The 16,394-nt window shown below is 40.1% G+C and overlaps 1 protein-coding gene across 5 annotated transcripts in view; it reads left to right on the top strand.

The window, feature by feature from the left end:
- Window positions 1–16,394, top strand: part of hspa12a (heat shock protein 12A) — a 42,546-nt gene that overhangs the window by 16,873 nt on the left and 9,279 nt on the right. For 2 of the 5 annotated variants that reach the window (XM_034607903.1, XM_034607901.1), the window contains exons 2-7: window positions 656–732; window positions 1,827–1,954; window positions 4,640–4,826; window positions 5,669–5,773; window positions 6,084–6,200; window positions 13,763–13,934. In XM_034607903.1, the coding sequence (XP_034463794.1) occupies window positions 656–732; window positions 1,827–1,954; window positions 4,640–4,826; window positions 5,669–5,773; window positions 6,084–6,200; window positions 13,763–13,934 (786 nt within the window). Of the gene's footprint in view, window positions 1–655; window positions 733–1,826; window positions 1,955–4,639; window positions 4,827–5,668; window positions 5,774–6,083; window positions 6,201–13,762; window positions 13,935–14,114; window positions 14,130–16,394 lie in introns of all 5 variants that reach the window. The other 3 variants (XM_034607899.1, XM_034607900.1, XM_034607902.1) reach the window with 3 other exon arrangements.

Raw genomic sequence — 16,394 nt, 5'->3', positions numbered from 1 at the left:
CACAGACGAAGATGTCTAGAGAGTTTTGGGCAATAAGAGCCGACACCGATGTCACACCGGTGTGTTTTGCAAAAAAATCCTGTGATGCTGAATTAATGCGTCACTTTCTGCCTCTGTCTGCTGCAATCAGCTTTACCACCACTCACCTGAATAATGTAGAGGATTTGCTGCTGTTGTGAATGCGTCTGTGCACAGAACCTCCAGCTGCCTTGTGCATGTGTGAAAAGCAAACTGTGGGTGAAGTCCGGACCTAATGCTTCAGACTGCGAAGGATCCACTCGATGGAGCCTTTATTTCTTGGGGAAGGAAGGACACATTTACTGGCTGCATTTGAAGGATCAGATGGGACAGTCTTGTCGGCCACTGTGATGCAATTGGTCTTCAAATGCAGCCTCTGAAGGATGCAGCTCCTGATTTGAGACACAGACTGTCTCATTTGTTCATAGACAACTCTTTTCTGCTGGTACCAACTTGAATTTCTCCTGCAGAATTGTTTTACTGACTTACAAAGATTGATTTATATCTACAATCTGTGAGCATTGCTTTTCAAGCTCAAAAATCTTTCTGAGCCTAATTTGAGCCCACATAATGAAGCTTAACAAATAAAAAGTGCAGTGTTTAACTGTGACATGAATATTTTTGTCTTTCTCTACAGATACCATGGCTAATCCTTCTCCAGCAAAGAGCATGGGCGACCCTGGAATCACTCCACTGTCTCCTACACACACTCAGGTGACTTAGCTCTCTCGTATACACATACTCATAGTTTTCTGTATCTGTTGTGCTGTCTTTGTCTATATAAAGTGCAGTATATGTTTACTCTGCTAATATTGTTGCCCTGTTAGAAAGGGGAATCTTCATGCTCAACCGTTTCAGTAGTTTCTTCACCTGGCCTGGCTGTCTCGCTACTTGGTCAATAACAGGATAATAATAAAACACATGCATATGAGAGACAGAATAGTTTTTGTCTGCATATGTTTTTAATAACACGCAACCTCATATATAATATGAATACATTATATATCATATACCATATTAGTGTGAACAAACATTGTACGGTCTGTTTGCTATTCACTTTTTGTGCTGTTTGTTGTTTCCTCTTCCTCACTCATGTATCTTATGTAATTGTAATAGGAGGGTCAGCATGAGGACCAGATTACGTCACCGGGGCAACAAATGCTGACAAGACAGTCTCATATATTTTATACCTGTGTTTCCTCCACCACTATTTTATTAAATCATTCAGAACATGATTATTCATCCTGCCTCCTATAGGGAATAATGGTAGATAATTGTTATTTTGTTGATGTGCTCTGTTACATGCAACAGGTATTATACTTCTGTTCAAGGGACCACTCCCTTTTAACTCTCCCGGATGTTTCTATGATTTTTCCCCGATAAAAGTTTTTCCTCACTGTAGTTGAGTGTTAAAGACAGGATGTCACACTTTGTCAATCTCTATGAGGCAAATTGTGATTTGTGAATATGGGTCCTACAAATAAAATTTGATTTTATTTGATAATTATAATCTCATCATTACCATGTTCCGGTCATGCAGGAATGAGGCGTCCATGTTATTTCTGTGCTGCTGTATAGTTTTATTTCTGTGTTTAGCTGTATAACGGTGAAGATTCTCAGTCACCCAGGTCATGGTGTTTTCAAGTTTCAGTTTCACATGTGCACGTGCAACTGAACTTGCTTATGTTTCTTGAAACTCTGAATCCATTGTTGTTCTTCTGTGCTCACTTTTGTTGCTGCTGTGATTGTGAATTGGTTCGTTCCAACTCAAATTCAGTGTGTGTGTGTGTGGTGTTGTCTCCGTACAGCAGAACGACACAGACCAGGTGCAGTCACAGCTGTCCTTTGTGGTGGTGGTTGCCATTGACTTTGGCACCACATCCAGCGGTTATGCTTACGCCTTCACCAAGGAGCCAGAGTGCATTCACACCATGAGGTAAGGCTGCACTGCAATGCAGATGTTCAAAGTCAACACAGTGTTATGCTGCTCACATATGCAGAGTAAAAATATCCAGGATATTATTTTAATATTAGTCTTTAGTCTTTAGGGTACTCCCGATATATTACACAGAGACGCAGGAGTCCAGCCCTGAAAGTCCCGCGGCCCCTCAGGTCAACTCTGTGGTCCTCAGTGCCAGGCTCCACGGGGGTTAACAGCTTCCATCCCACCACAGGCTGACAGGTGTTTAAGTTGACCAGTTTATGCGTGACGCTTCACATTCCTGGCATTGCTGTCTAAAGCTGCACCACTAGTATTGAGTGTGCTCAAATCCATGTGTGTCCTTAAATCCTTTAATCTAATCAACCGAATCCAGGAGGGCAGTGTAATAAACACTGTTGATGGGTAATACAAGCGCTCAAACTTTTCTAGAAAAATAGCAGAACATATTTTAATTACTGTAATTATTGCTTTTTGAAACACAGTTTAAAAAAAACCTCTCAAACAGACCTTGAGCTTTTCTGTGACATCTGTGTCCTCCGGTGTGACAGTGCATATGTTAAAACTTGACAAAAACGTGGCATGTGCACATGTCATGGGCATCAGTAACATGACCGTGAACGAGGTTCTTCAACTAAATCCTTTTTGTCTGCAGAATTTCTCTGTTATTTAGCAAAGTTTTTATGCTTTTCTTCTGAGACAGATACAGTTTAGTTTAGACAGTATAGCTCAAAACCTTTTAAGCCAAGAACTGACAGATTCCCTCTCTGAACCAATCATCACTAACTGTATGTGTGTCACCAGGGCAACAAAATGCATGGTTTTCTTTATAACTAGTGTGTTTACTAACACGTCAAGATTAAAGATACTCCCTGTGTATGACCCCACAATTTGTAGATAAATCCTAAACTCATGCTCACAATGGGCTCCTCCACCCTCCTAACACCTGTGAACATTGATCCAACGTCCATCTTAACTCTTTACACCACGTTTTTCATCAGTTCATTTTTCATTATTATTGATTAATTATTCAGTAGTTGCAAAGAAAACAGACAATCAACTGATTGTGGTATGGAAGTTACTGTACATTACCAAGTCACCTAACCAAAAAGGGGTTTGAATTCATTGTTAAGTACTGACCTTACCATCAGTACTGTCACAGCAGTGATCTGATTGGTTTAAATGTTTAGTATTAGAAAACTCAGAGGAATTGTGATGTGTCTCAGAAACCCTGGAGAGCAGAGCTGGATTTTTGCCTGAAAAAACTCAGACCCTAAAAATGTGTCTTTGGGCGTTGCCTCAAGAGTCATTAACTCTAACGATCAGATAAAATGGTTTAGATACTTTCACTCAGTCCTACTAGATTTGCAGTGAAAACAGTTCCACATCTTCCAGATTGTTTGGTTGCATGAGACCATTCTGTGCTGAACTCTGTACTGAAACACAGCCTGGACACAGGTTCCCTGTGTTGTGTCAGGGAGAACATTTGTTGTTTTTTAGCAGGGGATTCTTGAATAGCTTCATCAGAGAGCTGGGGGTGTTTCTGGTGTAGAGACATTCCTCGCCCTGCAGACTGAGCATTACCCAGCTCTCCTCACACAAATGGAGCAGGGGCCTTACTGCTCAGGACTGGAACGATCCCACACAGACAGAGATGCAGCTTCCAAATATTCTCACAGTAAAATGCTTTCATTATTGATAGGCCAGCACCAGTCTGTGCACGCTTGAGTGAGTTGGAGCAGACTATTCAGGATGATTTGAGGCCAGGCTCCAGTAATGTCCTCTCCAGTCTAACTAGCACAGCCTGGCTTGTGTTCTGACTTTAAGGACAAACCTGGCATTATAATTGTCATTATAACGTAATACCGAATATACATACATGAAACCTACATAAACACACATTGAGCCAACAAATGTCAGAATCAGAGCAGTTGTTGGAAAAAATCTCCACATAAGGTTTTTTGAATGGAATTAAATGAAATTCCATTATGCTTATCAGCTAAAAGCGGTTCCATCCTTTTCTCCCATATTTCCCAAATTAGTGGCTCCTCACACCAGGTGCTCTGAGTGTGGTGGCCTCCATAATCCCATCACTTCTCCCAAGGAGCAGAGACGACTCTAATAATAGCTGCCCTCCATTTGTCCAGAAATACTGTGGGAGCACAATTAACCTAGAAGTCAACTTCAGATGGATTTTCTCACAGAATATAATGACGTATAAGAACCTCATCTCTGTATTGTATCTATCGTGCACATTTTTGCGTACACTCTAGCTTGTAATAGATGAATACTGATGAAAGTATGTTTAAATAGTGCTTAACATGGGAAATTAATAACTTTAATTAATTAATTAACATTCCCACAAGTCTATATTTGATGACTACAAAAGCAGAAATCGTGGATTCTACATGCGTTGATAACTGACTTGCTATCTCTTAGGCCAAGGGCCAATATTAGGGGGATCACAGTCACGATCCGGACCTGGACCTATAACCAGGTCCGGATCCTATAACCAATAAATCATTGAGAATTAAATTAACTTAATCAAATTAAACTGTTGCAGCTTTTCCAGCTTTTATACTTAAATGCTGTCTGGGTTTTAGCGATCCAGAAAACTCACAGACCAATTGCAAGCTGAAGCTCACTTCTGTCTGTTCTCTTTTATTTGAATGCCTGTTTTAGACGTTGGGAAGGCGGAGACCCTGGTGTGTCCAATCAGAAGACTCCAACCACAATCCTGCTGACCCCAGACAGGAAGTTCCACAGTTTTGGCTATGCTGCTCGCGACTTCTACCATGACCTTGACCCCAGCGAGTCAAAACAATGGCTCTACCTAGAGAAATTCAAAATGAAGCTCCACACCACTGCTGTAAGGACACCAACATACACACTGTGAACACAGAGAATAAACGCATCCCAGTTCTGTTGCTCATTCTTCTAGCAAGTATGCAAAGTAGCATTGCAGACACACTCCTTCCGCAGCACTCAGTGATCGTCCCACCTCAGCTGATGAGAAATATTGTCCTGCAGCTTTGTCAGTCTGACATGATACTTCAGCACTTTGCTGACTCTTTCCTTTTTCTTGTCTTTGGGAGGCATTTCTGCCAATAGCTGTCGACTCAATGTCCTTTACTTCCCACAATTCACTGCTGAACATGATCTGAAAGATGCTGTTACCATCAGCAGTGTGCTGTGTTCAATTAGACTCATCACAGCAGTATGAGAACACCATGTTAGCCTGTTGGTTGGTTTTGCTGGTTTGTCATTAAATCTCAGAGCAAGCCAAGTCTCCAGTTTTCATCCAACCATAATCAACATTTTGTAGTAGTAATAATTACAGAAACACTTACATTTGTCCTTTTTGAACAAAGGTAGCGATGATATTGTAAATAATGTTCCACCCTGACACAAATACATTTCATTCAGGTACCACAGATTGTACAAAATTTAAGTGGAAAATGATGCAACAAAAAAGTTCTCCCCGATTGTCGCCTAGATGCTGCCATCTTCTTCACAACTCATAATATGAAGGTGTTGGAGAGAATGAACTACAGCAAATACTGATATATCTTATCTTATCTGTATTAAACACCACTGTGCTGTGATTATTTAGACTTGCTTGAGCACCAGATGTGGATTAATCCACCACTGAAAATAGTCCCATTTAAAAACAATTCCAATCTAATTTACTTGTTTTATTTCTGCAACCAGAATCTGTCCATTGACACAGACCTCCATGCAGCCAACGGGAAGCGAGTGAAAGCTCTGGATATCTTTGCATATGCATTGGCCTTCTTTAAGGAGCAAGCACTAAAGGTAACAAACATCTCTCAGCACTACATTTTCTTCTTTATTGCATATGGAATATGTTTTCTTTTTTGGTTGATATTCTATAACTACTCTGTAAAATATCCGGCCTAATTTTACCTGACCTAATTAGACAGTTTTAATATAGCTCTGTAAAAGATGTCATCTGACTAGAGCAGATTGTACTTTGTGCCATTATGAACTTCTCAGCAAATATTGATAGCACTGAAAAATCTTTCACACAGACCTAGTAATTATATATTCTGACTATTAAAGGTTAAAGTATTAAAGGGAGTGGGTTTGAATGTTCATCCTACAGGAGCTGAGCGACCAGACAGGTGGTGACTTTGACAACAACGATGTGAGATGGGTGATCACAGTTCCTGCCATTTGGAAAATGCCTGCGAAGCAGTTCATGAGGGAAGCTGCCTATAAGGTAGGCTGAGTAGCTTCAGTCAAATGTATTCACTACATCCAGTTTGCACCTGTGGTTTGCAGTGATTCTCCTCATCATGCAATCAGAATGGCTCAGATAAAGAAGAAAATCTGTTAATGGGACGCAAGTTAAGAATTTAAAGGAAATATTTTGACTGAAGTTTTTTATTCCATCGTAAACTTGCCATAATAAATTAACTTTAAATGAACGAGATGTACCACAGTCTCTGATGGATTTTGGCAGACTGTTAGGGTGTGAGCTGCTCTAATTGAGAAAGCTGACTGCCCAAAGTTCGTCCTCCTCATTGGTTTTATACAATCCCCTCTTACCACTGACCTAGATAAAAGCACTAAGAGGGGGAGGAGCCAATCTGTGAAGAACCTTGTACACAAGACAAGCGTCTGAAAATTTTATGATAATGTCCCAGCTCAGTCAATTATGTTTTCTCAAGCAATAACAATGGTGGTGTTTATTCGGCTTCCTGTCGAGCACATTGATGGCATGATTGACTGTACAGGATTTAAACGTATGAAGAAGAATTACATTGACTGCAGAGACAGAGGACATCCTCATTAGACAGACTACTGCAGAAAACAGTAACTGGACAGTCTCATAGTAAACATTGAAATGTCCAAATTTGTGGTTATTCCTGGTACACACACCCCTTACACACACAGACTTACAAAGTTAAAACAATAGCAGTCACGCTGTAGCCTCTGGTAACAATGACATTGAGGGTTGTGTTACATTTATCTTTGCAGTCTTGTCAAAAGAGAGTCCCTGCCAGTAGAGATTTTTAATCTTGTACGTATGAGTCTCGAAGGACCCTGGGTGTGGCTGTCTGCAGTGGAGAAGTGGCCTGAGGAGGAGAGACAGAGGACAGCTTTGGTGTGTGTGTGTGTGAGAGAGAGAGATAGTGATGTAAATTTTATTAGGGAGGAGACTGGTGAACTCGACTGCGTTTTTCTAAATTATAAACCAGAATATCCAACCAGCCTTTGTTGCACTTTGCTTGTCTTTTTTAACAGCAAGATTCATAATAATAATTGATTCAAATAGGTTTAAACGCACCAACCTAATGAATACAACCTGTTCATGCTGATGTGTGGGAAATTATCTCTGATGAACTACTAACATGACTAAGGACTTTTGCAGATTCATCGCATTCAAGTACTGACATTAAGAATAATCTATATAAGCTATATAAGCAAAAGAAAACCCAGTAGCATTGACAGTGGGTCACGGCCTCACAGACACCACTGTATAAATGTGTGGTCTGTCAGATGTTCACTGATAAAGATCTGTGGCTATTAAAGCTTCACATTCAGCACTCAAACACTGCAAAACAATAGTGCAGCATAACAATTTGTTTTAGCATTTTGGGTTCTAGACACTTCATGCACACTCCCACAAGTTTTGTTACTTATTCCACAACAGGTAGCATTGTATATTACCTTTTATTTATATTTTTAGCGTAAATCAAGACTCACACAGAGAAGTCGAACTCTCCTCCTATCCAGGGCCATTAAACATTTGTATGACAGCCTCTGAGGACCATACTCAATTGAACACCAATATCACTAACCTCTCTAATGTGATGACTGGAACTGTTTCTCTTTGGAGACACATCTGGTGGCAGATGATGATCATGATGATGCTACTAACAGCTGATTTTAGCCAAAACAAGTAGCTCAAACTAATTCTCACCTTTGGAAGTGCTATGCAAGGCTTACAGAGACAGTAACTCTCCCCTCCTTTCAAACCCGGTAGTAATCACACAGACAAACATGTGTTGTTGGGTGGTGTTTGTTATGTTTGTTGATTTATGTCTGTCAATGCTTGTTCATTATCTTTATCTACATCAATAATCTGCTGATGGAGAGTAAGGTGGGAGGAGATGCGACACCACACTGGTGATGGGCTGGTGAAACTCTACATTGTCCCATAAACCAACAAAATATTCTGGATTCCACGTCTCTGTCTTTACCTGACCTTACCTGGCACAAGACTTGTGGTCAACAAATGAATAGAAATAGCTGCTCAGTGTTTAGTGTTCACTGTCACAATAATGCATTTACATTTTTTTATTTTTCATTTCTTTTTTGGATTTACCATCTATGTTACAGTAAATTCGTGTTTTAAAAGAAATTTAGCAGTATTTACAAGTGTAGACTTCTGTTGTGCTGGCTGAAGAGTTATAAAAAAGTGAATTTGTTATTGAGTAATGTACATTATCAATATTAACATCCAAACAAGCAGAATCCAAATACTTGCGTATCGGGCTGGGTGATAAAAAAAAATCTTATCACGATATATTTTTCCCATATCAGTCGATATCTATATACACTACCGTTCAAAAGTTTGGGGTCACCCAGACAATTTCGTGTTTTCCATGAAAACTCACACTTTTATTTATCAAATGAGTTGCAAAATGAATAGAAAATATAGTCAAGACATTGACAAGGTTAGAAATAATGATTTTTATTTGAAATATAAATTTTGTTCTTCAAACTTTGCTTTCGTCAAAGAATGCTCCATTTGCAGCAATTACAGCATTGCAGACCTTTGGCATTCTAGCTGTTAATTTGTTGAGGTAATCTGTAGAAATGTCACCCCACGCTTCCTGAAGCACCTCCCACAAGTTGGATTGGCTTGATGGGCACTTCTTGCGTACCATACGGTCAAGCTGCTCCCACAACAGCTCAATGGGGTTGAGATCTGGTGACTGCGCTGGCCACTCCATTACAGACAGCATACCAGCTGCCTGCTTCTTCCCTAAATAGTTCTTGCATAATTTGGAGGTGTGCTTTGGGTCATTGTCCTGTTGTAGGAGGAAATTGGCTCCAATCAAGCGCTGTCCACAGGGTATGGCATGGCGTTGCAAAATGGAGTGATAGCCTTCCTTATTTAAAATCCCTTTTACCTTGTACAAATCTCCCACTTTACCAGCACCAAAGCAGCCCCAGACCATCACATTACCTCCACCATGCTTGACAGATGGCGTCAGGCACTCTTCCAGCATCTTTTCACCTGTTCTGCGTCTCACAAATGTTCTTCTGTGTGATCCAAACACCTCAAACTTTGATTCGTCTGTCCATAACACTTTTTTCCAGTCCAATGTCTGTGTTCTTTTGCCCATATCAATCTTTTCTTTTTATTGGCCAGTCTCAGATATGGCTTTTTCTTTGCCACTCTGCCTAGAAGGCCAGCATCCCGGAGTCGCCTCTTCACTGTAGACGTTGACACTGGCGTTTTGCGGGTACCATTTAAAGAAGCTGCCAGTTGAGGACCTGTGAGGCGTCTATTTCTCAAACTAGAGACTCTAATATACTTGTCTTCTTGCTGAGTTGTGCACCGGGGCCTCCCACTTCTCTTTCTACTCTGGTTAGAGCCCGTTTGTGCTGTTCTCTGAAGGGAGTAGTACACACCGTTGTAGGAAATTTTCAGTTTCTTCGCAATTTCTCGCATGGAATAGCCTTCATTTCTAAGAACAAGAATAGACTGGCGAGTTTCACATGAAAGTTCTCTTTTTCTGGCCATTTTGAGAGTATAATCGAACCCACAAATGTGATGCTCCAGATACTCAACTAGCTCAAAGGAAGGCCAGTTTTATAGCTTCTCTCACCAGCAAAACAGTTTTCAGCTGTGCTAACATAATTGCACAAGGGTTTTCAAGGGTTTTCTAATCATCCATTAGTCTTCTAAGGCGATTAGCAAACACAATGTACCATTAGAACACTGGAGTGATAGTTGCTGGAAATGGGCCTCTATACACCTATGTAGATATTTCATTAAAAACCAGACGTTTCCACCTAGAATAGTCATTTACCACATTAACAACGTATAGAGTGTATTTCTGATTAATTTAATGTTATCTTCATTGAAAAAAACAGTGCTTTTCTTTGAAAAATAAGGAAATTTCTAAGTGACCCCAAACTTTTGAACGATAGTGTATATCTCGATATAAATCAAATAACCAGAAAAAATATTTTTTGACATTTATGTGTATGTATAATGTTCGTCTTATGTCCAAAGTTTTTTCTTATGCCCAAAACCGATTTTTACTTGCTCCTACAATCACCCTGTGCCACTGCACTTTACTTAGAACATTTCATACAAACCACTACAGTAAAAAGGTGTATATAATGTACATACTCAGCATTTTTTTATTTTGATTTGATTTCTTTAATTCTATTGTCTTATATTTCTATCATCTGATAGTCACATGGGATATTCAACATCTAGTCCTATATTCTAAAATAGTTATTAATCGATGATGTCGGATCATGTCTCCGGATCGTTCCCGTCACTTTAACCCTGATGTCCTGACTGTGCACGTCACGTTACGTCTGGTGTTGTGTAGCAGGTTTAAACATTTGTCTCATAAACTCTAGAGTGAATCAAACAAACACAAAGTAAACGTCAGTCCTGCACGTGTCCTAATAACTTGTGATCATTGATGGTGTTTATTGTTAAAGTATAAAGTGAGCGCAGGTCAGAGGGGGAGTGAGGAGGAAGCTCTGACAGAGACTCTGACACAGGACGACCGGACCTTTAATGAGCGTCTGTCCTGAAGCAGCGGTGTGATGATGATTCAGCGGTGGAGACCTGCTGAAACAATGAACTGAGCAGAAAACATGATAATGTTCAGTCACTGCATCTATGCAGAGTCGTCCACCTCTATGCAGGAGCCTAAACATTTGCCCGTGTGCTGCTGCTCCTCCTACACTCTGTGCTGTGTGTGTCAACCTAACCTGACGTGGCTGTAACTCTATTCCAGCCACATGATTGGTTCGGCGCGGCGCTATTCTCATTATCATTGGCTGTTCGCGTTGTCTGTCAAAACATGGATGGAATGAGTTCTATCGAAGTTATATCGACATGTCTTAAATTTCTATCGAGGAAAAGTTATATCGCGATAATTATCCTTATCGTTTTATCGCCCAGCCCTACTTGCATAGCATAATTACCACTTGTATGTGAATGTGAGATCTGCTGAAGTCTTGTGGGATCAAATGGTGCTTAAATACAAAGGCAGGCTTGTTGTGTTGATGGCAGAATGTAGCTCAGGTGTACAGGTGCATCGGCAGGAAACAGGAAATCATGCTCTTACAGAAAAAACACAGAAATACAAGCAAAATGAGGAAAAGCCAAACGCACACCAGGAAAGAAGAGAACAGCAGGAAAGCAAGGGGAAGGGGAAAGGAAATCCTAACAAGTCCGAAAAACAAGTTGATGTGCTTGGAAGTGCATTACTCATAAAGTAGTCATTGTCGTCCTTTAAGTGGGATAAAAACAGTTTAATATGGTGCCATTAAGTCCCACTGAATTTTCCGGTTGGTCTAGTAATACAGCTTATTGTGGTCAACTGCCGAATTGATTCCAGTAATACTAAGACTGAAAGTTTTGTTTCGGTCTCCACCAACTCCTGGGATAAACATGTAGCTCTTCATGCTTGCATTGTTATATGATCCATTGATCATGTAGAATTATTGATGGAAGACATGAACTCAACATCAGTCCTCTCATTTGACTGTTGGACAGAGAGGAAATGTGCTGTTTTCAGAAATCTGAATCCGCCTCAAATCTGAAGCCAAATGAATACATCGAGTTTTTGAACAATGGCTCTGGACAGATTCAGATTCCTGGCTCCCTGCTGGCTTCTCCAGTGATGTCATTGTTTTGCCCCGGTCACATCCCTGGTGTGCATGCTACAGGAGGAAGGAGGGGGGGGAGGGGGTTTTAGCTCTTATCTGCAGTGGGGCTGGAGGGATGAGCTGAAAGGGAGAGGATGTAATAAAAACACAGAGGTGGAGAGAATGTGAGCAGAGGTGGAGAGAAAGTGAGCCAAGGAGGAGAGAAAGTGAGCAAAGGAGGAGCTGGGCATCTGCAGTGACTCAGCATCAAGTGTGGATCATTGGATTGGCTGTGGAGGAACCAAGCGATTGGCAGTACACTGTTACCACACCTCTTCTGATCACGTCATACAGTAGTTCTCCAGGGGCCATGACACAACCCACGTCTCTCTGATGCATCCCTCACACCCAGCACTATTTCTTCTCTGGCTGCTTTTGACTCACTATAAAAGCAGCACTGCTTCTTCAGGCATGATCTTTATTCAGGTGCAAAACAAGGCAATTCATCTGAGAAATATGTGTTAAAGGGAACCATAGAGACTGAAGTAAATCTGAAACACACACCACAACTAAAATATGATCACTGCAGGGATTTGATGTTTATAATGACGGAGTGTCATTTATAACTGCTGTTAGCTGTGGTACTGAAACAAACCTTATTATTCAGCAGCTGATAATCAGAAAACAGAATGATGTCTTCTTTATGTAAAAGCGATATTTCCTGATGACTCGGGCTTGGATCTAGATTCCATGTTTGTCACAAACACTTTTGAACTCCTATCACCAAGGAAAATACACTTCATATTAGACCCATACTGTACTGTGATTAACTTATATCTTTACATGAAACTCTCTCTGACAGCTGCATATAGTGTTAACATCAATAGTTCCATCATAGTTAGTTTGATTAATTTAGTTTAGGTTCATCTCACACAGTTAGACAGGTTCTTATTTGCTATTGAGACTTATGTTGCAACAAATGTTCAACAGCATCCTGCTGCAGCCTTATATGAACATGTCATGGCTGTAGTGATAAACATAATCACATAACAAGCTTTATATAATTCAGCCATTTACTGTATGAACTTAAATTAGTCACTTCATGAGTAGTGCTCAATTCCCAAAGGCCTTTTACACTAAAGTAAGTGTGTGTATACAGGTTTTTAAACATTGATAAAGAAAAAGAGACTGACCCCTTTTCTATCCCCAGTGGCCCTTCTTCTATTCTGCTGGTGTTTCATGTTCATTGCTACAAACATACCAGAAAATAGGATTAGTAAATAAGAAACGAGCATGGAGGACAGTGATTATGTTTACGGTGGAAAATTGTCGTTTCCATCATCGCTGATCAGAGCCGGTGCAGATAAATACTTGTGACTATTGCAGTGTCATCTGACCATGACAGAGTGCTGTTTGCACTCTTTACACTGAAGACAAAATCCAGATGTTAGAGGGTTTTTACTTCTTTAGTGTATAAACAACACTGTCACTGACTTATAGGCTCCAACTTTAACCACAACCACTAGTTTTCTTCCTCTCACAGCTTTTCAATTGCAGATATTCATAAATACAGTATTATTGTGTGTTGTATAATGACATAGTTTCATGAATGTGTGTGTACCTGGCTTTCTCACATGTTTGTATTGTTGCACTTAGAAGGATTAGTGCGTTATCTGCCTGCTAGTTTAGACTTCAGGACAGATCAGTAGCTTGGACAACATGTTCAGATGCAATCTGGTCGCCTCTCATACAGCTGTTTTAAGTCTATACATGGACATGAAGAGCAGCAACAGCTTTTTTGTGCAACTTGTGTGTGTGTGTGTGTGTGTGTGGGGGGGGGTGTGTGTGTTGAGAATTGAGAAGAACAATAGTTTATGTTAAAAGTTAAACCGCGTGTTTTCCTGTCTGATTCCTGCCCTCATGTAGTCTGGTCTGGTGTGCCGTGAAAACCCAGAGCAGCTGATCATCTCCTTAGAACCTGAGGCAGCATCAATCTACTGCCGCAAGCTCCGCCTCCACCAGATGGTGGACCTGGGCACCCAGACCACCCAGAACGGCTTCAGCCCCACTGACAATGCAGGGAGTGCAACGAACCAAGGTAAGTCCCATCAACACTGACATCAAGTGGTGCTGATTCTTTTGATACAGTGAAGAAGCTTCCACACATCAATTCTCACTATGTTTCGTCGACTACTAATCATGCATGCCACCATACTGAGTGGTCTTTATTAATGTGTGTGTCTTTATTGCCTCCTGATGAATGTCATGTCTTCCATAGTTTCTTCAGATCATGGTAAACATGCTTTATTTCTACACTCAAACACAAAGTGCATGAGGGTTTAAATGCACATTGAATTTTTATTTCTTTCCAATCATCACATTTCCTATTGCTCTTGCTTCTTTTTCTGAGATTCACTCCTATACAACGACAAAACATCATTAATCGATAATTCATGTCTGTGGTTTTACTGCAGGGCCCAGACCTCCTCACAGCTCAGTGCTGATGGGAGTGTGTATTTTACATTGTCAGCCTATACACCGATTAATACAGTGACTAACCAACCCTAACTAGTGACTACCTTTATTTGTGTAGCACCTTTCTTAACAACATTACAAGGTGCTTCACAAAACGATAAAATCCACAATCAAACAACAATAGAACAATCCATCCATTATCTATACAACTACACACCCTGTAGAGATCAGCAGCATAACTCATGGCCAACATATTGAAACAAAAAAACATTCACCCTCACAATCACACCTATGGTCAATTTAGAGACTGTAATTAACCTAATCCTAATCTGCATGTCTTTGGACTGTGGGAGGAAGCTGCAGTACCTGCCGCCCCAACATAGAATAAAATAAATTTACAAATAGAAATGCAAGCTTTTAAAGGAGGAATTTAAAAGCAGTCACAGATATAGCATGTCTCAGCAATGAGGTTTGAAAAATTTACTCCGAATGTAGCCTAAAATGTGGGACAGTGTGCACTGTCCACCGTGCAAGTGCACAAACTGAACTGGACGCTCAATCTGATGCTTGAATATCCTGTATTCTCATTAAGCAGTTGCACACATACTGTTTTCATGTTGTTCAGCCAAACACAACAAACAAAATAGCTTTTCTTCTTCTTGTCAGGTCACCATTATGGTCGCTAGTAGGCACGTGTGTAATGTGCATGTGTGTGCAGCTCCCTTATTATATTGTGTCCGCTTTCCACATCCACCATGGGGCATTATCAAAGCCTTACAGTTAAAATGGACACACTGTTTGCAAATTTCAAAAAGTCACCTACTTTGAAACCTAATAATACAATATACCAACAGGAGAGAGTTAGTGCAGTATCTAAACTACAGGTAACACAGGACTATTACTTGACCAGTTCCAGCTTATTACCTCTTCATAAATAAAACATTAAAAACCACATTACATTAAGGAAAATCATTACATTTCTAGCCATAACATAATTGTCATTAGTCTTTGGTCTTTATTCCCATTCTCTTAATCAACATTTTCACAAATTTGGATGCAAATATTTAGAACAAATATCTATAAAGATATAGATAAAATATTTGAAAAGGTAAAACCTCAGAGGGACAGCTGTTATTTAGCAGCATGTCAAGCAGCAACAGCAAATACTCTCCCTCCTTCTTCCACCTTTATTTGTGCACATTTTTTTGTTCATCATCATCAACAATGCAGGTTCACAAGGGGGCTTTTGGTTTATACTATTATCTGTAAAGACAATCAATGTACTCAGATTCAACTGGTCGTATAATTCATAAGAAAGCCAACAGTTTAACCTAAATCTAGATTTATTAACATGGCATATATCAATGACCATTAGTAAAGCAACCCTGTAGCTCCTGGGCCTTACCAAAGCAAAACCTGACTTTTTTTCTTCAAATTCCATGTTTAACAATGTATCAGGATATTATTAGTCTATCTGAATTGTGAAGAACAATAGGAACGGTCATCTTTTCCTTTTGACTTTCCCATAATGAACTTTTCCCACTGAAACGTCCGTTGCCCAATATGTTTCACATCAAATGATAGATTTGTGTCGTTTAATGTCTCCTATTAGATAATCATTTCCTGGCTGATAATTAATTTTACAGAAACCATTCATATTGAAATAAATCCAAATATACGTTCAACAGAACATTGTTGTATGTCTTCTTTTCTGAGACTGCAAATTGTTGTCTATTTTGATGAGGTTGTTTGGTTGTTAGCATGATGTAATGTTAAGTGCAGACCTCTCTCATGCCCTTGGTGTGCTAGCTTGTGAGCCGTCCTTCCGTCTTCATATTGTTTCCTCTGTGTAGGAGGAAATCACCCTCTGACACTGACCTCAGCCAGGTCTTCCTGATATTAGCCAGTCAAGCTCAGGTCACATGGCCTCACTGTCCTGCAGGTTAAACTCCCTGTAGTAAAATGTGCTTGTTAGAGGAAGTAAAGAAGAACAAAAGAACTACTGACTCGATGTTGGATGAGCTGATCTGGACTTATGGTTCAGTTATAGTGCAGATAGTTACTTTTATTCATCTTTTATTTC

Source organism: Hippoglossus hippoglossus, chromosome 15 (genome assembly GCF_009819705.1).
Source record: "Hippoglossus hippoglossus isolate fHipHip1 chromosome 15, fHipHip1.pri, whole genome shotgun sequence".
NCBI lineage: Eukaryota > Metazoa > Chordata > Actinopteri > Pleuronectiformes > Pleuronectidae > Hippoglossus > Hippoglossus hippoglossus.
Note: the sequence above shows the minus strand (reverse complement) of the source record. Positions and strands in the feature narration are given on the sequence as shown.